Genomic DNA, 23,889 nt, shown 5'->3' on the forward strand with positions numbered 1-23,889 from the left:
ATAGAACGATAGATAGATAGATAGATAGATAGATAGATAGATAGATAGATAGATAGATGATAGATAGATTAGATTAGATAGATAGATAGATAGATGATAGATGGATATAGATAGACAGAGAGACAGATAGATAGATGATAGATAGATATAGATAGATAGATAGATAGATAGATAGATAGATAGACCAATAAAGTGATAATAGTAAGTCATCTTATAAAGACAGACAGACAGACAGACAGATAGATAGATCAATAAAGTGATTATAGTAAGTCATCTAATGAAGACAGACAGACAGACAGATAGATAGATAGATATAGACCAATGAAGTGATAATAGTAAGTCATCTAATGAAGACAGACAGACAGACAGACAGACACATAGACAGACAGACATAGACCAATGAAGTGATAATAGTAAGTCATCTAATGAAGACAGACAGACAGACAGATAGATAGATAGATAGACCAAAATAAAGTGATAATAGAATAGTGTAAGCTCAGTGTAACACTACACTATGACGTTTGCTTAAGCTTGAAGAGGCTGACTTGCTTTGCATACAATTCAGATTCTCTGAGAATTCAAATATTCTGCGATGACAAAGCTCTTGAGGGTCCCACGTTTCTTTCAGAAGTCACTCACGTCGGAAAAAAGGCTTAAGTGATCTTGGAGACGACTGACAGAGTGATGACAATGAATTTTAACAACAGGGACAACAGGCACACACCAGGATGAGATGATGGATGAGTCCGAATAGAGATGAGCCATGATGCTGTTCTGTTACCTGCGGGGAGAGACCTGCGGTTTGACAAGCCCTGTAAGGTGAAGCGCTTTCTAGCGAGAGCAGATCGCTCCGAGCCGAGGCTGACGGAAGCGTCAGCTAGAAGAGGAGAGGAGGACAGGGCTGCGGTTAAAGCAGCAGATAGAAAATGGTGGAGGGTGAGGTGAACAGCAGGGAAAAGGATCTGTCATGAAAAATAATCGTTTTGTCTGTGATGGAGCGGCCCATATATGCTGTTTTTGTTGTATTAACCCCTTCAGGTGATATTGGGTGTTATGTTTCCCCATTTATCCAGATGTTAGACCATCTTTGAAACAAAACAAGATTCAGGATCTCATTCTACATGTATAAGTCATGTCATACTGTATACAAACATACAGCAGAAGACACATATTTGACATATTTAAAAGAAAAGTTCCTGGAGGTTTGATTGAATGATAAAACTGGTCTTAAAATAAGTAAAGACATTTATTATTCTACAAAGGTTTTTTTTTTATTATTATAAATAAATGCTGTTCTTTTGAACTTTCTATTCATCAAAGAATCCTAAAAAAATGTTTCATGGTTTCAGCAAAAATATTAAGCAGCACAACATCGATAATAATAATAATAAACATGTCTTGAGCAGCAAATCAGTATATTAGAAAGATTTCTAAAAAATCATGTGAGAGTGAAGACTGGAGTAATGACACTGAAAATTCAGCTTTGTCATGACAGAAATAAATTATATTTTAAAATGTATTAAAATAGAAAACAGTTATTTTAAATTGTAATCATATTTCACAATTTACCATTTTAATGAATTTTGATTAAAATAAATGCATTATTGGTGAGCTTAAAACACATTTTTTCAAAAGCATTTAAAAAAAATCTTAAATTACACTTTTAAAAACAAAACTGTTAATCTTTAAATCCAATCTTTAAAAACCTAACTTTTATATTTTGATTTGCATATTTTGATTTTAAGCAAATAAATAGTACTTTATTTAAAAGTACAATTATCCTAAAACATATTTGTTAAAGTAAATAAATATCTCATGTTCATTTCATTTGTGTGAATAAATTGTACAATATCTGCATTATATTATATTATGCTCTCTAGATATTGCAATGGCAGCAGCCTTTGAAAAAAAGCATCAATCTATACCATAATGGATGTATCAGAGGCATCAAAGACTAAGGTGAGTCATGTTTAGAAGTGTAAAACATCTCCAGCTCAGGTCAGAGACTCGTAATCCTCTGCCTCCAGGCTGGGTTTGTCAGGGGCGCTGGGTCAGCACAGAGAGGACTTCTATCCTCAGAGGAACTAAACACCTCTCACAATCCTTTACTCACTCAGAATCTGCAACCTGACAGGACAGTAAGACCAAACCGAGCGATATTTACCCCAAACCACCTCCACAAGAGCAGTCCAGGTCAGACTGACCGACTGAAACGGCAGAGGACTCAATACGTTCAGCATTATAACGGAGCTTCATCTCAAAAATACCTTGCCAAGGGGAATAGAGCTTTGAAGTACTTACCAGTAACCAATTACCCGTTGGCAATTTTACAGCCATTACAGCAGAGATTAGAGATAATGGCCTAATTAAGGAAAATGCAATAAATGGTTAAAAAGTAAGTAGGAGAGAAGAAGACAGACAAAACTCGGTGAAAAATAGCCTTTCACTACAAATGAGTAGTGAAAATTAAAGTGCTTGTTGACCGCTGGAGGCTCTGAAGGGCGAATACTTCTGCTTGTTTGGTTGGTTAGAGAAACGGTTGCCTTTATAAGAGATTTATAAGGGCTCTCACCTCGTTTTTGACGCATATTTGGGCCTGTATCACCACGCCTGTAGCCTGTTTCAGGACTGGAAGAGTCAGACTGCCGGAGAGCTGTTTTGCGCATATTTCTGTCAATAAAAGCAAAGTCAGCAGAACACAACGGTAAAAAAACTGATGCAAATGTCACAAGAATATGTGTTTGCATGCATACAGTGGCCCCATGCAGAAAGAGAGCACAAGCAATTTTCAATCAAAGTATTTCACCAAAAAGTTGCATTTAAAACTGTAAAAACTATATAAGCATATACACTACTGTTCACAAGTTTGGGTTTAGTAAGTTGTTTTTTTGTTTTTTTTAATGAATACTTTTATTCAGCAAGGATTTATTGAACTGATCAAATGTTACGTACATAGTAAGGGCATCAAATTATTTTATTGCAAATAAATACTTCCCCTCTTAACTTCCCCTCTTATCTTTCTATTCATCAATGAATCCCAAAAAATTTATAACAGATTCCACAAAAAATATGAAGCAGCACAATTGTTTTCAACACTGATAATAAGAAGAAATGCTTCTTGAGCAGCAAATCAGCATATCAGAATAATTTCTGAAGGATCATGTGACCTTGAAGACTGGAGTAATGATGACGCTGAAAATTCAGCTTTGCCATAACATATATTATAACATATATTAAAATAAGACATTTTTAATACACAAGAATGTTTCGATATTAATCAGGATTTGGTCATATTCTTACATTAGATCAAGTAAACAGATTAGCCTAATTTCCATAAAACAATATTGTAGTTTGTAGAAATCTAAATAATCTTTGTCTTTTTAATGTGCTTAGTACAGCATTAATCAGAAGTGTATTATATCCACCATAAGTAAATATTATGTTTGCAAGTACAAACAAAGAGTAATTTGGTTTGTTATTAGATGCAGACAGCTGTGAAAATAAAGCTACTGAATAGAGACAGTTTTGGAGCTAGGAGGAGATAAAACTACAGTACTAGAGCAAAACGATATGCTGTTCAAAATATAAAATTATTTATTAAAACTTTCTGGGTGTCAAACATTATTGTGAAGAACTACACCCATGGTTACTCAACACTTGTGTAAATATAAGGGAAGTTGACTTTACAGTACATCCACTAAACACAACATTGGGGCCAGTTAAATAATAGCAAAATAAAAAAATGGCTATAAAAATACCTCATAGGAGCATGGTAGATGTTCTCTGTAATCTTCTGATGGAGTTGACTGGCTTCTATGCCATATGTGTGTGTGTGTGAGAGAGAGAGAGAGAGAGAGAGAGAGAAGTCATGCAGAGGTTATTCAATGTTCACATACTATATTCACACAGCACACAAAACACCTCCAGGATTCGTTTGGTCTTTGATGTTGATTTCAGTGCCTTTACTAAGCAACCATGAAAACTAAAAACTTGAGATAACATATATCTCCATCCGATAGATCCACATAACAGCCCAATTCTCTCTTTAGGTGTTTCGAAGCTCTGAGAAGAGCTGCATAAATATTTTTTATGCAAAAAAAGTTAGGAAGATGTGGTTGATTCAGGTTGTCATTGTCAACTCAATTAATTTTGGCTTTACGTGGTAGTTGAATCATGTTTTCTCCAGGGTAGTTTGTAACAAGTTTTTTAGTAGACCGAGTTTGCGTGAAGGGAGAGTTTAAGGAGGTTTGCTCAGAAATACCTCGGCAGGCTTCCAGCTGGCTTGTTAAGACTTTGCGGATCTCTGACACCCACGTGTTCTTCACTTCCATCGAAGGGGCCTGACAGAAAATGTAGGACCTGTTATAACAATGGGAACCTTTCTGCTGTGGGACAACAGTTCCCTCTCATGGCCAACAGATGGAACAACATGGTGCTTTCAGAAAACAATAGAGAATTATTTTCAGAAAATAAGAGCCTCACATTTGGTCAATAGAAATCTTTTTATATGTTTGGACCCCACTTTGCATACTCAAAATTATTTATGTTGTTAATAAAAAAAAAAAATTGTGTCCTGTACCTGAACAATGTAAACTTCCTCTCTACCATTGTACCAGATTTCAAACTTCTTGATATCTCCCTTTACATTTTCTGTGATTCCCACCGAGCTCATCTGAGAGAAAAAACACATCACTGATCAGTTTCTCAACTTATCAAATATAATATGATCTAAAATGTATTTATTTTTAGCGTGGCCCACATATAATTCACTATTCATCATTTTGATACACTGATAATGATTTAGATGGAAATGATTGCTCTATAGCGAAGTCATGACTCAAAATTAGACACAAATTTCTTATGACAGGGTCAAATCAGCATGGAAAAAATGCTATACATAAGATTATTTACAATATTATGACAGTATATTAAATAAATAGGCTTATCAACTCTAAAAAAAAAAGAGGATAAAAAGAGGAAAAAATTATAAATTTCATCAAATAATTAAATCTAAATTTAAATCTACATGTATATACACACACACACACACAAATACACATGTCTGTGTGTGTGTGTGTGTGTGTGTGTGTGTGTGTGTGTGTGTGTGTGTGTGTGTGTGTGTTAAATCACCACTTAATGTAAAACCTGAGGCACAACCAGCTGACAACTACTAGGGATTGTTTTAATTGATGTCTCATGTCACAATCAAGATGTCAAATACTTGCTCTGAAAATAAATGAGAACTTAGAGCAAATAGGAATTGCCACGTTGTTCAAGGACAAAATATGCCTTCAGTGTAAGATATGAAGCTCATTCTGTACAGCCAGATGTTAACTATTTCATTACTTTCATGCACAAATCTCTGATGGTGTCGGTCCCACCTTTAATGAGTGTTTGAAACTGTAGGAGGGGGATTTCTCATGGCCATCAGATGTCTCCTCACGTTTCTTGCAGAACAAAAGCATTTTGTGGTAGAGGAAGAGATGTCTCTGCATGGGTTTGAAGCGTGCCAAGTCCTTCACTTTACTGTGACCTTTCTTGTGGTCTGTCCAAACATTAAATGATCCCTGCATGAGCAGTTTTCCCAAATCATTCAGATTGCCCTGAAATCACATATGAGACTTAAATTAGCACACACACAAAAGCAGGTGCACACCATGCAAAATATTGACCTTCAAATACCGTATCTGTTCAACATGCAAATTATTGTGATACACATAATGTAATGTGCAGAAACCTCAAAACCAGTAATGGCGATCTGATGCATGGAGTCATTGACTGATTTGATGATATCCAGCATTGTGGCCAGAGCTTCCTCCAGTTCTGCGGTGCCCTCTGAGTTCTTACTGCACTTCAGCATCTCCTGTAAAATGAGTGGATCAAGAAATGTGTGTGAAAAAACAATGTCTTATTTTACATGTAAAATGGGTGAAAGTTAAGGGTTAGTATATTAGCGTAATTTAAAATCAATAAAAAGTCAACTGAGAGATCTCCACCTTGATATACAAACAAACATATGCAACAAACTGAAAAAGATGGGAAAAGACTTACCTTTAACATCAGCTGGTACTTGGTGATTCTCTGCACAGGCTTTAGCAGATACGCATCTAATGAAAGCTTGTGGTCCAACCTTTTTTGACACTCCTACGTTCAAAAATCATTAAAAACTCTTTTAACATTTGAAAGGGAGCTAGTTGTCTTCTACTAGGGAAGGGACTCTTGTTTAGTAAAAAAAATTAAAAAAGTTTGGGGTCAATAAATAAAAATTTTTTTGTAAGAAAATTTACTTTTATTTAGCAAGGACTGATCAAAAGTGAGTATCAGAATTAGGGGTGGAACGGTTCGCGGAAAAAAATCTAACCATACGGTTCTCCACACGGTTCGGCACGCGCTAGGACTGCGGTTCAACTTATCTGTAATATGGTTTGCTATAAATAACACGTAAAACAAACAGGGTTCGGCTAATATATGTTTCTGTTGATGGATGCGCATTCTGGCTTCCAAATACATTACAACAACAGCGATGAAAAAAAAAAAAAGTGGACAAACCATTCACTCTTGTTCAATGCGAATGCCGTATGATGGAATATGAGCATTTATTCCGTCATCACCCAGGTGCTGATAGCGCACGCGCACAGGTGAGACCTGAACAGCACACGTTGATATCTGTGTTTAATCTAAACTCATTTAAGCTTTGCCAGTTTAAACATTTAAGAGCCAGTCTCAGCCAGAGGATGCGAGCTCGCGCGCGCAGTGGGAAGATTTGTGTGTGCGTTCATCCGAAGCGCGCAAACCCGTGCCTCAGAACGCGCTCAAATATTAATCTCTCTCTGAAGTATTGTTTAAATGGACAAATTCACACAAACATTATGTCAAAATGCCCGTCTTGGTAAGTATCCTATAGCAGACATAGCCGGCTGAACGTACTGTATCAGTGCACTGGATCAGTGCATTCTCTTAAAGTGACAGCACTTTCTTAATATTAATCAAACAGCAACAAAAAAAGAAATCACTCACTGCTCTTGATTGAATAGCTTTTGTAACTTTAATAAAGATTCACCTTTAATTTATACAGTCAAATATGCACTGCTGTTTTACATTTCATTACTTTATTCAATTTCTGAACCTAAAAACTAATGTTAGACCTACCTAAAAAAAAACTGAAAATCACTGTTTATTTTATTTGTATCTTTACTCTATTGTATTTATTTGTGCTGTTGCCTTTAGTTAGATAGATTATTCTTATTTTCCTTATTTTTATTTGACAGTATAGTTTTTCCTAAACATAGCACATACCGAACCATTCCGAAACCGTGACTCTAAAACCGTGATACGAACCGAACCGTAAGTTGAACCGTTCCAACCCCTAATTAGAATGTATAGAATCCTGAAAAAAATGTTTCACTGTTTTCCACAAATATATTACACAGCACAACTGTTTCCAATATTGACAATAATAATAATTGTTACTTGATCAGAAAATGAGCATATCAGAATGAGGAATGACGCTGAAAATGTAGCTTTGCGTAACAGAAATAAATTACATTTTAAAATGGATTGAAATAGTAAAAAGGTTTTTCAAATTATATTAATATTTCACAATATTACTGCATTTTTGATTACATAATGACCTCTCTTATGTTCACCAAGGCTGCATTTATTTAAAAAACATCTTACTGACCCCAAACTTTTGAATAGTATACTGTGTATATATAGGTGTGCTTATATAAGCCTCACCTGAAAGAACATACTGTCCCCACACTGCCGCCACAAAGCCTCCGATCGCAGCTTATTCTGACAATATTTCTCATAAATTTGTAACTCTTCCTTCTGTAAGACAGCAGATGGAGACAAGTCTTAGGATCCCATTTCACATACTATAGTTGTACTGTATTTCACAGAGCACATCACCATAACGTCACTCACCCGCTTCAAAAAACATGTTCCTACTAACTCCGGCTTTTCCACAGAATTTTCTAGCTCTTTGAGAAAAGTCCTGTCAAAATAGAATGGAACAAATGAATGACTGAAGGTAATGAGTGGACAAAAGGCAGGGAAAAGCAGTTCACACGGCTCTTTTCCAGGACCAGAGACTGTAAAGCTCCAAAAACCACAAAGAAGCACAATAAAAATAATATAATATAATACAATATAATATAATATTTTATGTCCAATTTTTGGTCACCATTCACTTTCATTATATGGGAAAGCGTAGCATTAACATTCTTCTAAACTTCACCTTTGATTTTACATATAATGAAAATCATGTGAGAAATTACACAATTTTTGGGTGAACTATCCCTCTGCTCTCCTTTCACTGAATCTTTACATGATTATTCCTAAGAAAAGCCTGTTTATATTTCATGTCTGTCAAACAAATCAATACAGCATATCCAATATCAACAACACACACAAAAGCCTCTGAGGACTCACGCTTTTCATTACTGACATGATGACATGTTTCAGTGACTGTAAAAGCACAAAAACAAGGCTGCAGCTGGGAATGATGGGCAATGATTAGCGGCTGTTTATCTGCACCCGATTGACGCGGTAGAAGCAGGTGCTGAGGAAAGACATATGGGGAGACAGACACACAAACCCGCTATGGGGGTTGTTATTGTCATAATCCTGGACTTTGCTGTAACTCGACACCAGGTGGGAGACAATGAACTCTACAACAATAATCGGTAGCATGAGGCCAGCCGAACAACAGGCCCGCAAAACCCCTATGGACTTTTAGTGACAATCCAATATCTCAAGCCACAAAACCCACCACACCTCCATTCCCGACATACTATTGTTTGTCTCTGGCTCACTATTCAAAAAACTCTTGTGGATAAGATGATTAGGGTGTGAAGTTTCCACTATAGGGAAGCATCAGAAAAGAAACTAGCCTAACCAGTTGTCCTAAGAGTCTCGTCAGGAATGTGGGGTCACGTTGGGGGAGGGTCTGGCTCATACTGGACATGGGCGCAGTCCCTTCTGGAAAATCCAGCTTGAGCTGCTAGCGGGTTTCGGAACATGGCAGCTGGTTTCTACGTAGCTGGTGCAAACTGATCAACCAAGTGGTACGGTAGCAAGTTTGTTGCTTGTCCAAGGTGGTCTACCTTAGTCCTGACCAGCTAGAAACTGCCTATAATGTCCTTAAGTTGGAAATTACGACATGTGTCAAAAAGTTTCCGTTTCCTTACTTCTGGTGAAATACGTAGATTTCAGGCAGATTTCCAAAGAGTACTTCCTTCTTGTTTTCCAAAGATGGAGGGATCAAATAGATCAGCTCGGGGTCATCCAGTGCAGCGGCATATCCCTGCACAAAAATAAACACGACAAACAAAACCACAGTCAATTATTTCAACACTGCACAACAGATGTTTAACTAATATAACTACAGCTGATGCACTTGTTTTGACATACATTTACATTACTTGAACAACTGAACTTCAGCAAATACTTATTAATCTGACAAATCGCGGGCTAGGACCAGCTGCTAAAAATCAGTCTTTTTTTGTTATTTGTATGAGCTGTGTGAGATTCTGAGCAATTTATAAAATTTTTAACATTTTTGAAACATTATTACAACATTTAATGTTTTAAAAATTTAATTTATTCCTGTGATGCAAAACTGAATTTTCAGCATCCATTACTACTTTTTAGCGTCAGACGATTCTTAAGAAATCATTCTAATATGCTGATTTGCTGCTCAAGAGACATTCTTATTATTATATCAATGTTGAAAACAATTGTGCTGCTTAATATTTTCGTGGAAACTGTGGTGCATTTTTTCAGGATTCTTAGATGAACAACAACAACAAAAAAATAAAATAAAAAGAAAATCATTTGAATTCATTTGCATTCATTTTAAATCTAAATCTTTTGTAAAGTCTATACTGTCAATTATCAATTTAATGCATCATTGCTAAATTAAAGCATCCATTTCTCAAAAAAAAAAAAAATCTTACTGAAACCAACATTTTGAACAGTACATGTATTTACAATGCGTGCATTTTTGCAACATTTCCTGTTTCTTTAATTTCAGATACATGTACCTCTATGATGCTCTGCAGCTCTTCCACGTACAGCCTCTCCGTCTCAATCAATTCATTCATTATGTGGCTGTTGAGAAAGGGCAAAACAAAAAAGCTTTCATTATTTTGTCAAACAAAGGTCAGAACATCGGTGTGATGAGAGGCACTGTTTAAGACGGAAGCTTCAGTATGTACTTGAGTATTTGAGCGCCAATTAGCATATCTTACAACGAACTGTGACTAGCTGAATATTTAGTCTGGTTGTTGAAGAGAATTTGGTATATTTAAATGTACATATTTTGAAAATACTGTATTCGAATCACTTCTGGCATATTTTATGCCGACAGGGTTGACATGTTAAGCTTTGGCAAAGCAAGTAAGCAAACTCGTACGAAGAAAATTTGTCAAATGAAAAGACACCAACTTATTCACCTCAGCCGTTGAAATTCCCGCCACTGAAGAGACATAAAATCTGTTGTCCTGATGTCACTAAAAGGGATGGCCTTTTCTTAAAGGGGCGAATTCCCCAATACGACAGGGTGCACAACCATTCAAGGGACATGGACAAACTCTTCTTTTTTATTAAAAAAAAATATAGTTTTTATTAGGGATGGGCGATACCACTTATTTTGTTTTCGATACGATACCGATATTTTTCAAGGCAGTATCGTCGATATCGATACCGATTCGATACTTCTGAACTAAACTTTTAAATTATGAAATTTATTAAATTATTAAATTACTAAGAGTAAAATGGGTAATGATAATCACTTAACTTTTTGTTTAAAACGCATTTTAACATTCAATACGCCTTAATGGTAACTTAGGTTATATTTTTTGTTTACACATGGTTCAAATATGTTTTTTGCCTTTTTAATCTGACAGTGTATGATTTCTATTAACATTACATAATTGAACATGATCAATATTACCTTTCAACGTTCGATTTAAATAACTGCAATTGCACAAACTATGTAGGCTACAATTTCAGTTGGTTTATTGTGAAATAACTCTGTCCTTCTGTCCTCTGATAAGCATTGTTCAGGGCTGCCGTTCCCAAAAGCTTTAATGCTTTCTTATGATACTTTTGGGAAACGCAGCCCTGTTTGAATGCACTGTCAGGAGTGAGTGAACGCTCTCTGATTGATTAGTTATGTCTTGCAACATTTGCGTGTGTTCAGATGAGCAGGAAAATAGTTCTATCCTACACAATTACTCGCTAACAAAGGGTATTCGTGCAATTCAATGCATATTGTACGCATTATTTTTTTGTTGTTAAATAAACTAAATCACTGGTAAATAAAACACACCTTAGTATCTATATTTTTTGTTTGAGTATCGATACTTTCGATACTCGCGTCAATATCGATACTTCGGATCGATACGCCCATCCCTAGTTTTTATTACTAAATGATCAATACACTCAAATTGAGTAATCTCTTATTTAACAAAATATTAATAGGAATTTTTTTTTTTTAAGTTTATGATTTGACATTATTCTACTATTATTCAAATTTAATGAGCAGTGCATGGGACATAGCAAAATAACACATCCTCTTACACAAAACAAAACAAAAATCTAGAAAATGTATCTAAAGAGCCAAATAATGCTTTTGTTGTTAATATAAAAACTTAGCCTAATATAACACACTTTCATAGTCATTTTTATATTAGGTTATCATGGCAAATGAGTTATATACAGGACACCAAAAGGCACCCTACAGTGATATTGACCCTTATCCACTTCTCCTCTAACACAGATGAATTGCATTTATTGTGCTGAGGTGTAGTCTGCTTATGTGAATCAGATGACCCAAATTCCACGATTCTGTCAGAGAAGTCTTTCTTTTCAGTTTGTTCGTATGATAAAGTTGGCCAATGTTTAAGAAGAGGCATGTACTTTTCCCCCCTCCCCACCCATCAGGAAACATTCCCGTTCAAATACAAGCTCCACCAGCAGCTACACACTACTGCTTTCAGTACAGCTGCCACAATACGACTGAGGTCCAGGGCTTAAAAACAAATACTTTTGCACATTTACTACATCATGGATGGGCCTCAATGGTAAGTCATATGTTTTTGACTAAGTGTGGAGATCTTTCTGGAAAAAAAGCTAAGAGATTTAACTTTTGGAAGTGCAAAAGGTCTTTCCACTGTTGTGTCAGTTGGGGGGGATGAATGATAGCACCAAGCCTAAAAGTCTGTTCTTTTAAACACGGTGTCAGTATCATATGATTGACTGTGCTATTAAAATATGAACTTTAGCTTGTAGTGGTTTTCAAATGAGTCACTTAGGGAGTGTTTTATGATATTTAAAATGCAAATGAAATACACACAGCTGATGATAACATATCAAAAGAAAGAGATTGTGATCACTGAGATATAGTGGGCAAAACTGTTAGATAAGGTGAGTTATATGAGCATATTAAACAGAGGAGTTGAACAGGTCATGAAGATTAAATTTACTTTTTAAAGGCATGTCAACATGAAACAGTGTTGAAGTTACTGAATAAATTCACATGTGAAAATGAAAATGTAGTGAAGGTAACCAGTTTCACTTGTAACGCAAAGCAGAATGTATTCAAATCTACATTAACAATCTTTTTATGTATATAAACTTTATTTGTAATAATGAAATATATGTAGGCAAGTTTTAATCAAAATGACTAAAAATGGGATGGATGGTCATGCAGATTAATGTGAAACTAATAATTGCACAGAGCGGCTGGTATGAGCAAGTGATCCAGTTTGTCATACAATCCCTTCTGCTCCTGGCACTCGGCTGTTTAGGGTGTGGGATATTATGACATGCATTGTTGTTGTGTTGCGCCTTTTGAGTAGATTTGCTGCTGTAATGGTCTTTTCGCGGTCGTGAATGTTTTGTACAGCACTCAGCACATCAGCGTGTTCGGTGGTTTAAATCCTTTTATTCAGCGTAGTGCTGAGTCGACGATTGCTTTCATTCACAAGATCGATTCGCCGAGTCTCCCCACATGGTCAAGGTTTTCAATGAGCTCTCGCAACAAATGATGCAAACAGGCAGCATTTGTTAAAGAGGAATGTTGTTTTGAAAGCAAATGGCTTATAAGTGACTGCAATGAAATTAAAAGTTTTTTTTTTGTTTTTTTTAGCAAGGATGCATTAAATTGATCAAAAGTGACAGTAAAGGCTTTTACGTTTATTCAAAAGATTTCTAGTTCAAATCAGCGCAGTTCTTTTGAATGTTTTATTCCGAAAACAATCCTGAAAAAAGAATTCTAAAGGATTGAGAATATCAGAAATTAATTCTGAAGGATCAAGTGACACTGAAGACTGGAGTAATGGCTGCTGAAAATTCAGCTTTGCCATCACAGGAATCAATAAGATGTAATATACAAAAATAGAAAACAGTTATTTTAAATTGTAATAATATTTTAGAATATTTATGTTTTTACTGTATTTTTGATCAAATATTAGCAGCCCTGGATAGTAGGCATGCACCGATACCGGTATCGGGCCCGATACTGAGCTCCTGTACTCGTACTCGTTAAAATGCCCCGATACCAAACGCCCGAGTACTGGAAAAAGTGGTATCGGTGCATCCCTACTGGATAGCATCTAAGAAGCTCCTTTCAATAAAAAAATCTTACTGACCCCAATTTTTCATTAATGGTAGTGTGTGTAAACACACACACACACACACACTTGCATTTGTGGTTTACGGGGATTCTCCATAGGCATAATGGTTTTTATACTGTATAAACTGTATTTTCTATCGCCCTACACCAACCCTACACCTAAACCTACCCCTTACAGAAAACTACTGGCAATTTTTGAATTTCATAAAACAGAGTTTTGTATGTTTTTTAAGCCTTTTGTTTTACGGGGACACAGGAAGTGTCCTCATAAACCATGTTTACGCTGTAGTACCCATGTCATTATACACATTTGTGTCCTCATAAACCATATATACCAGTACACACACACAGTGTTTAGAGTTTAAATATATAATAAATATTACATTTTTTATTATTATTTTGATATTTTTTTGTCATTTTTTTTATTTTTAGTCATTATTTTTAGTCTTTTTAAATCATTTTTAGTTTTAAATCGTTGCGATCCCTGTTTTGAGATAATCATTCTTCTTTCTTTACAGAACACAAATGCAGTGTTAATGCCATACAGTGGATTTTCTTGACCGACAGACGTTTTGTGTAAAGTGTAAGAAAAAGGACACAAAAAGGCGGAAAATGTTTTGGGTTAACGCTTCCGGTAGGCCAGCACATCTGCACTGAGATGACTACGATGGAACTCAGGCAAACCCAGTCCTGGAAAATCATCGAGAGCAGTACATCTGGATTGCATTACTGGACTTGACAAGAGAGAGGGGTTGAGAGCGTGCGCAGCTTAGCAGAATGTTCATGAATTGCAGAAGGATGAGAAAATGGCATTTTCTACAGCTTGTCTCCATGTGCTGTGTCATGTCAGTCCTTATGGTTTGCTGGGACCACGTGGACCACAGCGTCGTGAGCCATGTGAAGTCCTACTCCTACCGCTACCTAATCAACAGCTACGATTTCATCAACAAAAGCCTCAGCGTCAGTCCAAAGGAAGCCGCCAGGTTTGGTAGCTTCCCCTATTTGCTGAACAACGAGGGCGTTTGTAAAGACAAAGACGTGCTGCTTCTCCTCTTCGTGAAGTCCTCCCCAGGAAACTTCAGAAGACGACAGGCCATTCGCTCCACTTGGGGCAACGAGTCCTACATAAGTCACCAGCTGGGCTTTATCGTAAAATTAGTGTTTGCTATGGGAGTTCACCCTGTGGTGCGCTTTGATAGCTCACTGCAGGACAAATTGCACAAGGAGCACATGAACCACGGTGACTTGGTTCAGCAGGACTTCCTTGACACGTTCCACAACCTCACTGTGAAACTGCTGCTTCAGTTCCGCTGGACGCACGAAAACTGCGCCCATGCCCGTTTCCTCATGACTGCAGATGACGACATCTTCATCCATTTGCCCAACCTGGTGCGCTACCTTCAGGACCTCAGAAGACAGAACGTGCGCAACCTTTGGGTCGGCCACGTTCACAGGGGGGCGCCTCCTGTTCGCCGCAGGGACAGTAAATACTACATGCCCTTCGACATGTACCAGTGGTCTTCCTACCCAGATTACACCGCCGGGGCGGGGTACGTGGTCTCTGGCGACGTGGCAGCCAAAATCTATCAGGCCACGCAGTCTCTGAACGCCTCTATGTATATCGATGACGTCTTCATGGGTATCTGTGCCATTGCAGCGGGCGTCTCGCCTCAGGAACACGTTTATTTCTCGGGTGAGGGGAAAACGCCCTATCACCCGTGCATCTATGAAAAAATGATCACCTCTCATGGACACGAGGACGATATCCGGTATCTGTGGAAGGTTGCGACCGCCCCGCAGGTAAAAAGTATTTCGTCTGGACTGGTTGGGAAACTCTATTGTACGGCTGTGAAAATGACGCTGCTTTGTAAGCCGTACTTTACAAACACGTATTCATGCATGGCAGCTTTTACATGACGCACTGTGAAGTCCGAGCAGTATTTCATTTTTTTTTTCTCTCTCTTTGGTTTACTTTTGCTTTAAATGTTGAACATTTTGTCAGTTCCCAATAAAGTTAAAAGCTGTGCGCCCTAAGCATTTGTTTTGCACTTTTTTAATTTTATTTTAATTTATTTATTTTTCATGGACAGTGTAGGGCGAGAGAGCAGGAATGAGGGATTCTCATCTCTGTATTGCAAGACAAATAATGGTATATTATTTCAAAATAATTTATGTCATGGTAGAAAAAAATATCATAGTAATTTTACTGTAGTGTATGATTACAGTTATGAAAAATACTAAGAATTATCATGAACTGAGAATGAGAATTATAAACCTAAAAAAGGATAAGGAGAAAATGAATAATAACATTTAATTAATACTTAATACTAGTAATATTAAAAGCAATATTAGCATTTAATTTATTTATTTATTTATTTAAATTGTTTTTATCATCATGAACATACTGCCACTTGGCAAAAAATCATTTATGGCCCTAATAACAGCCATCATTTTTGTGGGATGAAATGGGCTTCGACATTTTAGCATATTCTTAGTTTCAGCTCCTGTGTATTAAGACTGTATTTAGCTACTAGGAAAGTATATGTTTCACTGTGGCATGCTATTAGAGAGTGTGTCTTAACTTTCTTTCCTGCTGCAAATGTCATATGCTTTCAAACATTTTAATGAACTGATGGTGCTACTTGTGAATGAGGATTTTAACAAGTTACATTTTACAACAATAAATCAAAGCCTTTTGAGATTTATTGCATTGTGACATTACTATCATGACAACTAACCCTCAATCTCATCAACCAAATACAAACAATATTATTCTTCATACTGTAATGTGAAATTACTGTATTACAGAATATAATAAGAATCACCACTAAGAATAATTAGAATAAGAATGAAGCTTCAGTATGCGAAAACACTGCCAAAAATGTATATTGCCATAAGTGTTTTTATTTCCCACTATCATTCTGAATTAAAATCAATTAAAGTGTTAATTGCATCATTTTTAAAGCAGTTTGACCCTCTTTGACTCCTCTTGTACCACATAATTTTTTTTCTAGATTATATTAACAACAACTTATACTCAAATTATTTTTGCTGCGAATTAAGTTTAGGTAATTATAATAAGCTAAAGAAACGCAATTACTGAAAAGTATGTTTACCTAATCCATCTGTGTTGAAACTACATGAATCATTTTGGTTGCATTAATTGAAACTAAACAGGGCATTTTTAGTTCTCAGCATGCTTAAGGCTGGATCAGGACAGTAAATGTGGAAATGACGTGCTGTTTTGTTATTTATTTATTTAAAGAGAAAGACCCCTTAGCGTTAAGTGTTTGACATTTGAAAGAGTTTTTGTTACGGTGAAGTTTTAGTGGTTTCTAAAATGCTAAAGAGCAGAGCTTGTGGTTGGGTTGTGGGTGGGGACATTAATAAAAGTGTATGTTGTTTGACTCAATAAGACATCTGTGCTAATATCAATGTAGTATAAAGTAATTTCCCTATTTGTTTAATGCATTTGCATGCACACATGTGCAACAGGAACTTAAAATGCACAAGCACATTTATGCATTGGCATTCTAGGCATTAATATATAACATATTCGCTATTGGTAGAGCTGCAGCATGCCGGACATGGTTAAGAGACGCACAGACTCAGACTTAATCTCTCTCTCTCTCTAGTAGCTGCATTAGTCTGCATATTAAAAGCTCAAGCCTCCATTACTAGCTGTATAATAAAACAACATTTTGTAATCAGCAACGGGATTCTGTGATAGAGAACACTGCAATGGTTTCCACAGATTATGATGAATGTTGTTTGCTGTTTTTGGATGGTAATAGTATAAGGAAGAGGGACCCAAAAATGTTTTTGCCTATGTCACAATAAGAGGTAAATTTAGCCCTGTGAACAACATAACTGCACTGTAAAAAAAAAAATAAAAAAAACATACACAGAGCACAATGTACTGAATTAATATTACGTTTTTTTCTTTATTGATTTTTTACAGGTGTTTTACCTGTATCTGCGTTGTGTTTTAGGGTTAAATGTTAAAAGGATAGTTCACCCAAAAATGAAAATTACCATTCATGCGTTCACGAGAAAGAGTGGCGTTCCAGCAGATGACACATGACATAGGCGCAGTATAAGCTCCGGTAAGAAGTGATGAACGCGGAAGCGCAGAGGAGAGAGCAAAACAAAACACCAGTCACGAATTAGAGGTACAAAAGGAAGATTGTAAAGAAAAATAACAGAGAATTTTGATATAAGCCAAGAGGAGACTGGATTTCCTTTGCTGTCAACTTGGTTCTCGCAAGACTAGCATATTCTTACGATTCGCCTACATCATCTGCTGAAACGCCCCTCTCTCATGTACACGCGACAGTTAGCGGAAGCTAGAGATTACAGTTTATAAAGTTTAAAATATGGATATTTTTCTTACACAAGCACATCAATTCACTCCAGAAGGCCTTTATTAACCCCCAGAGCCATGTGGAGCACTTTTTATGATGGATGGATGCACTTTTTTGGACTTCTATTGGAGTATTGAATCTCAACACCTATTCACTGCCATTATAAAGCTTGGAAGAGCCAGGACATTTTAATTTAACTCCGATTGTATTCATCTGAAAGAAGAAAGCCATATACACCTAGGATGACTTGAGTAAGGGGTAGTTTACATTTTAGGGTGAACTATGCCTTTAATGGATAATGTCCTGGTATAAGTTCATATAACTAAAAAACATTGAGTAAGTGCAACTAAAATGTATGTGTAAAATTGAGATCATTTTAAAATTAAACTGACTCTATTAAACTTGTTTGTTACTACAATTATTTTTATGAGAAGGTTTCCTTAAAAACGGTAAAAAAAAAAACGTAGTAATACTCTGACAGGTGCCGAGTGACTTTTTCAGGAAGACTGATATTTCTACAAGCAGAGGTCATACAGACATCAGTATGCACATGAAAAAGTATGTTGCGCCAGATACCAGCATGAAGACTGATAGTTTGCTCAGCCATCAGTGACCAAAAATCAGCTATAAGCTACAAAAACCAAAATCTGAACAAAATCACACTTTGGTTTTACAGGGCAAAAATGCCCTACACCAGAAGTTTCACAATATAAAATTCACAACTTACACCACACAACAGAAACTACCTATATATGGCGAAATATAATGTAAAAAGCAGAAGCAGTGAGTAATTAGAAACCATAGTCGCAGTAGTGCAAAATACAAGAGAGAGTGTGTCATGCAAAAGAACAGTATTTGAGACCCATCAGCTAAATGTTTCTTGACCTGTTTGATGTCAACAATGCTGTATCCTGAGACATTAACCAGATATCTGATGTACTGTGCTGTATGTTCTGAGTGAGATATAAGATATGCTGACAAACTAGTTAATCCTGTACATTCAGAAATGGCATCAGATGTGTGATCAAATGCGTGTCATCACAAACCATTAGAGTTTGAGTCACTGCTTTGGTGGTGTCAGTTTCTTATTCTCATTTTGCCCAATTGGCAGAATAGGCCATTTTCACAAAGATGAGTGTTGTTGAATGTGTTTGGAACAACATGAGACAAAGTGAATTGTGAATTTTCACTGTCTCTTTAAGTCTGTGATAATATATTTACTAAACTGCAAAACAAGTAATGAATAAATGTTGCTCTGCTGTAATAATTTCATTATTATTCATATTATATACTATATTTAGTTATTATATAACTAAACCGAAAAAAATAAATCATTAATTGAAAAAAAGGCTTAAAATATATAAATATTAGAAGAATTGTGTTCATATTGATAAAGTAATTAAAATGAATTTATTTCAATTTACATGTTCAAGACACATTTCAATCTAGCTATAAAATAAGTCCCTGAAAATCAATTCAAGTGGGTAAAACAGTGTTGTACTTTTCATAAAGAGAATCTCTGACACTGCTTAATATACTTCACCTTATCTTGTGAGACGCTCTTTCTCAGAAGACATGTTCTTACCTGCGTCTGTTTGAAAGCGACTCTTCTGTTTCATTGTTCATGAGGACAAGACTCGAACCCCCTTGCCCTCCTTCATGCATGACCTCAATCTATGAGAAACCACAGGAAGACAGAACACACTGGTCAAAAACTATATAGGATTCAAATGAAAGAAAATGGCTTTATGTTTGAGCTGAATGTATAATGTGTAATAATGATATACAGTAAAAGATTTTAAAGGTAAGATCTAATCCCAGGCTAACTAGGTTTTTATACATACAAATGCTTATTAGATGTTAAAAAAAAAACATTTCTATCATGACAACTCTCTGAAGATTTTAGCATGATAATCAATAAGACAATGTACAGTATTTGGTCTTGGCGGAATAGATTTGCTACACTGCTGCTGCTAAACTGCTGCTGCTGTTGGTTATTACTGTAGTTGTAGATTATTGCTGCTGCTGCAAAGCAAGTACAGGAACTTGCTACTGCTAATACATATGCAGATACGGTGCTGTGAGTATTTAAGACATGCTGCTGCACAAGTAGCATATATAGTAATCCGTAGTAGATCTATACAGGTGGAGCTGGGGAGGTGGAGGGTTTCAGAGGAACTCTGAAAGTGCACTGCGAAATGCTTTAGTGGATGCTAACGAACCATTTAAATGTAAAGCAGCAAGCTCATTGGCTGCGTATGCAGCATGAACCAATCAGCTTGTGCCAAGTAGTTTAACGCTGGAATATCATCCGTTTGAATTAACGACCCATCAGCCTGCACCATCTAGAGTTAAATGACAGAACTTGGCATTTATTTCAGATGTGACCATGTAACTGACACAAACTGATATACCTTGATGCCACCTTTGGCTTTGCGAATATTCTTCCTTTTTGCCAGCTCTGCGTCACTGGGCTGCTTACTGGGGCAGGAGTTTTCAGTAGCTTTGCGATTTGATGCTGTTGAGTTTAAAACAGAGTTAAACAAGCTGGAAGGCATTCATATTTTCCACTTAAATAATTCAGGATACAAAGCCTGAGCATTTAATACTCAGGTTATGAACCTGAAATGAGGACATGCTTCTGGAAAATAAAGGTTAAGTGATAAGATTACAAACAATAAACCACTAGTAGTCTGGACATGTATGCATTTCAGTCAACATACACCTGGTTATTTTTTTATTTTTTTTACTTACTAGGTGCAGTGTGATGTGGGATTTTAGGTAAAGTGCGTTTTGGTGAAGATTCTGGTCGAGGTGCAACTGGTTGCACTGGCCTTGTTTGCTTTGCAGAAAGCTTTTTCAGACTCGCGTGTCTTTTCTCAAACATCTCTTGAACGTTATCCAGCCTTTTCAGAGCGGTTTGAGCTTTGCCCTGCATGAGATGAGATAAAAGTGATTATATATAAAATCAGTTATTTATCAGAAACAGATGATCGGCATCATTACATCTAGAGTGGGCTCCAAAAGTCTGAAACACAATTTAAAATCTGGGATTCATCTAGTTTTAACCTTTTGAAAAATTTTAACTAGATTTGAAATAAATTAGAAATATTTAATATTCAGTACTATTTCTAGGTCAATCATTGAATAATGAGAGATCAGGCAGCATAAGTGCTGCTGTCACTAAAAGGAGGATATATCAAATACATAATAAATTCTGGGATCTTAATATTTCAGTTCAAATTAATATAATTTTCAATATTTTTTATATAATAATTATGTAATTTATAATATTCTATATTAAACAATTTGGTAACACTCCACAATATGAATCTTTATTAATGTTAGTTATATAATATAATATAATATATAATATAATATAATAGTCTAATTTTTGGTCACCATTCACTTTCATTATAGTTTTGATTTGAAAAATGTATTAGTACATGTTAAAATTAGCATTAGCTATGATTAATTGATGCTTTAGAAGAATTTTTCATTGTTAGTTCATGTTAACTAATGTAGTTGAATAATGTAGACAAGACTTGTGGATTTGACTGTATGCAAATGTATTCAACTGTAATCCGCTTCATTTGTACCTTGACCCACTCTGAGAGGACGATCTCATACTGGTTGCTTAGGTCTTTGAGGTGACTGAGCTGCTGCTCTTTGGCTGAATTCATGTACCGCTCGATGTCCTGCAGCGCTGCTTCTGCACCTTCCTGGGTCTGACATCTGTCTACAGCCTGAGAGGCCAACAGATACACTCCACTCTCACACCACTGGTTCACCTGCCAGCACACAAACACAGAGGCACATCAATGCAGGTTATTTAATTTGGCAATATTATACAACCCATAAAAAATGATTAAAGAAAGCTGTTATAATCACTTTTATTTATTACGCACACATATCAAATTTAAGTCACCCACACATGCCGTTTTATTTGTCATCTACATTGAAAAACAAATTGCTGTAGAAACCATATTTTTTATTGTGTAAATTTCACAAACAAATAAAAAGTAGTAACACACTGAATTAAACAACATTTTTAAGCAGAAAAATGTTAATAGTATTTTCTTGTAAAACATACTTTATTAATCCTTGTTTTGCTTGAAAAATCATTTTTTACTGTGTAAAACTAATGTTAACTGAAAAATTTGTAAAAAATTCGACTAAACCTGAAAAACATGAACAAAAATCAAAAATGTTGCCTTAGCAACTATAAGAAGTGAAATTTAAAATAAGTTGAAATAAATAAGTTGAAATTTAAGTACTAAAAGTACTAAAACTGAAATAAAAATAATTCAAAATAAATAAAAATATTAAAAAGTAACAAAAGCACATAAATTATTAAAACTTCAATTAAAATTAAAATGAAAACTGAAAATATAAGAATAAGCCAATTCAGAATATTAATAGATAATAGAATAGTATATAAATAATATACTATATACAGTACATTAGCACAATTGTGCAATTCTTGCCAAGCCATACTTCTGAAATGCACTGCAAAATATAATTTTGTTAATTCACAGTTTTATATTTTTGTTTATTTTCCTCAACCTTTTTCTTGTTTTACTCTTATATGAAATTACATTTTCTAAAATGGTGAAAAAATTAAATAAAGATATATATAATGCAGAAACGAGTCTTACTGTTTTTACTTTTTTTTTTTGTAAATGTCTTTGTCTTCTGACAACCTGCATGTCATCTCTCAAAATCAAACTTTTTCCATGTCTCGAATCAATCACCCCAAGGTAAAAACTCAATGTTGAGGTGCCTGTGTGGTAATTTGACAGGATGTGTGTTGTCTCACGAACCTCATCGATTCGTTTGTGGATTTCAAGTGATTTGGTCAGAATGTCACGTTTCTTTTTGGCCTCATTGCTCAAGTCGTCACAGATCCGCCGCAGTTCGACACACTTCGGCCGGATGGAGTCCACGGCATAGTGGTTACTTTGAATGAGCTGGTCACCATGCTGAGCGTGAAGCTGAGCTTTCTCCAAAGACTCCTGTACAGATCAATAAACACAATAAAGCTCAACATATGAGGAATGATTTACACTGCTATCTTGACTGTTATTAGTAATTGACTTGCAGTGTCGTCACAGCAACACTATGTTTGTGTCTTTTATTCGTTCTTGAAGTTCAGTTCTATGTACCGCATGCTTTCACACAATACCTGCACATTCTTGGCATTCTGAAAAAGGCCAAGAAAAAAACATGCTTTATCTTTCTAGATAAGCTGGTTGCTTGGTAGAGTAAAATCTTCCATGCAAAACATGCCCTGGTAACCAGTATTGCTGGTCTTTTCAAGACACACTTGTGTTTTTAATCCTTGGAAACATATGTATAAACAAACACAAAAGAAAGATTAATTTTAATAAAAACATTTAATTTGTTTAAAAATTCTAATATATATGAATGTGAATAAATTAAAATATACAACTGTGAATAAATAGTCTTTTTTAAATATTATAAATTAGGGATGCACCGATACCGATACTGGTATCGGTATCGGGCCCGATACTGGTCTCCTGTACTCGTACTTGTTTGGTATCGGTGCATCCCTATTATAAATGTATGTATATATTGTCACTTAACTTTACCCATTTTACTTAACCCAAACGTTTGAATGGTAGTCTTTCATGGTTTCAATAAAAACATTAAGCAACTGTTTTCAACATACAATAATAAGACATGTTTCTTGAGCATCAAATTAGAATGATCTCTGAAGAATCATGTGACACTGAAGACTGGAGTAATGATGCTGAAAATGCATTCTTGCCATCACAAAAACTATATTTTACAATATGTTAAAATAGAAAACAGTTATTTTATTCTGTTGTAATTTATCAAATAAATGTAGTCTTGGTGAGC

General features: G+C 35.6%; 2 protein-coding genes across 3 annotated transcripts in view; one reads left to right on the forward strand and one right to left on the reverse strand.

Moving 5' to 3' along the window:
* Positions 1 to 23,889, reverse strand: part of LOC107656072 (guanine nucleotide exchange factor DBS-like) — a 79,612-nt gene that overhangs the window by 18,984 nt on the left and 36,739 nt on the right. The window contains exons 11-27 of one of the 2 annotated variants that reach the window (XM_016443750.1): positions 22,830 to 23,021; positions 21,606 to 21,797; positions 20,761 to 20,938; positions 20,421 to 20,524; positions 19,592 to 19,680; positions 10,047 to 10,113; positions 9,192 to 9,307; positions 7,927 to 7,996; positions 7,738 to 7,830; positions 6,052 to 6,144; positions 5,738 to 5,863; positions 5,382 to 5,603; positions 4,580 to 4,672; positions 4,262 to 4,340; positions 3,759 to 3,813; positions 2,573 to 2,670; positions 782 to 877 (exon numbers count right to left, since the gene is read on the reverse strand). In XM_016443750.1, the coding sequence (XP_016299236.1) occupies positions 782 to 877; positions 2,573 to 2,670; positions 3,759 to 3,813; positions 4,262 to 4,340; positions 4,580 to 4,672; positions 5,382 to 5,603; positions 5,738 to 5,863; positions 6,052 to 6,144; positions 7,738 to 7,830; positions 7,927 to 7,996; positions 9,192 to 9,307; positions 10,047 to 10,113; positions 19,592 to 19,680; positions 20,421 to 20,524; positions 20,761 to 20,938; positions 21,606 to 21,797; positions 22,830 to 23,021 (1,963 nt within the window). The remainder of the gene's footprint in view (positions 1 to 781; positions 878 to 2,572; positions 2,671 to 3,758; positions 3,814 to 4,261; positions 4,341 to 4,579; positions 4,673 to 5,381; positions 5,604 to 5,737; positions 5,864 to 6,051; positions 6,145 to 7,737; positions 7,831 to 7,926; positions 7,997 to 9,191; positions 9,308 to 10,046; positions 10,114 to 19,591; positions 19,681 to 20,420; positions 20,525 to 20,760; positions 20,939 to 21,605; positions 21,798 to 22,829; positions 23,022 to 23,889) is intronic. The other variant, XM_016443751.1, reaches the window with a different exon arrangement.
* LOC107656073 (lactosylceramide 1,3-N-acetyl-beta-D-glucosaminyltransferase A) lies at positions 11,955 to 15,676 on the forward strand. Its single transcript, XM_016443752.1, has 2 exons — positions 11,955 to 12,089; positions 14,161 to 15,676. The coding sequence occupies exon 2, from the start codon at positions 14,420 to 14,422 to the stop codon at positions 15,557 to 15,559; it is 1,140 nt and encodes a 379-aa protein (XP_016299238.1). The 5' UTR covers positions 11,955 to 12,089; positions 14,161 to 14,419; the 3' UTR covers positions 15,560 to 15,676.

The sequence above is a fragment of the Sinocyclocheilus anshuiensis genome, unplaced genomic scaffold (genome assembly GCF_001515605.1).
Source record: "Sinocyclocheilus anshuiensis isolate Anshui unplaced genomic scaffold, SAMN03320099.WGS_v1.1 scaffold51, whole genome shotgun sequence".
NCBI lineage: Eukaryota > Metazoa > Chordata > Actinopteri > Cypriniformes > Cyprinidae > Sinocyclocheilus > Sinocyclocheilus anshuiensis.

Coding starts and splice junctions, on each gene's coding strand:
- LOC107656073 (XM_016443752.1), top strand. CDS start 14,420: ATGTTCATGAATTGCAGAAGGATGAGAAAATGGCATTTTCTACAGCTT.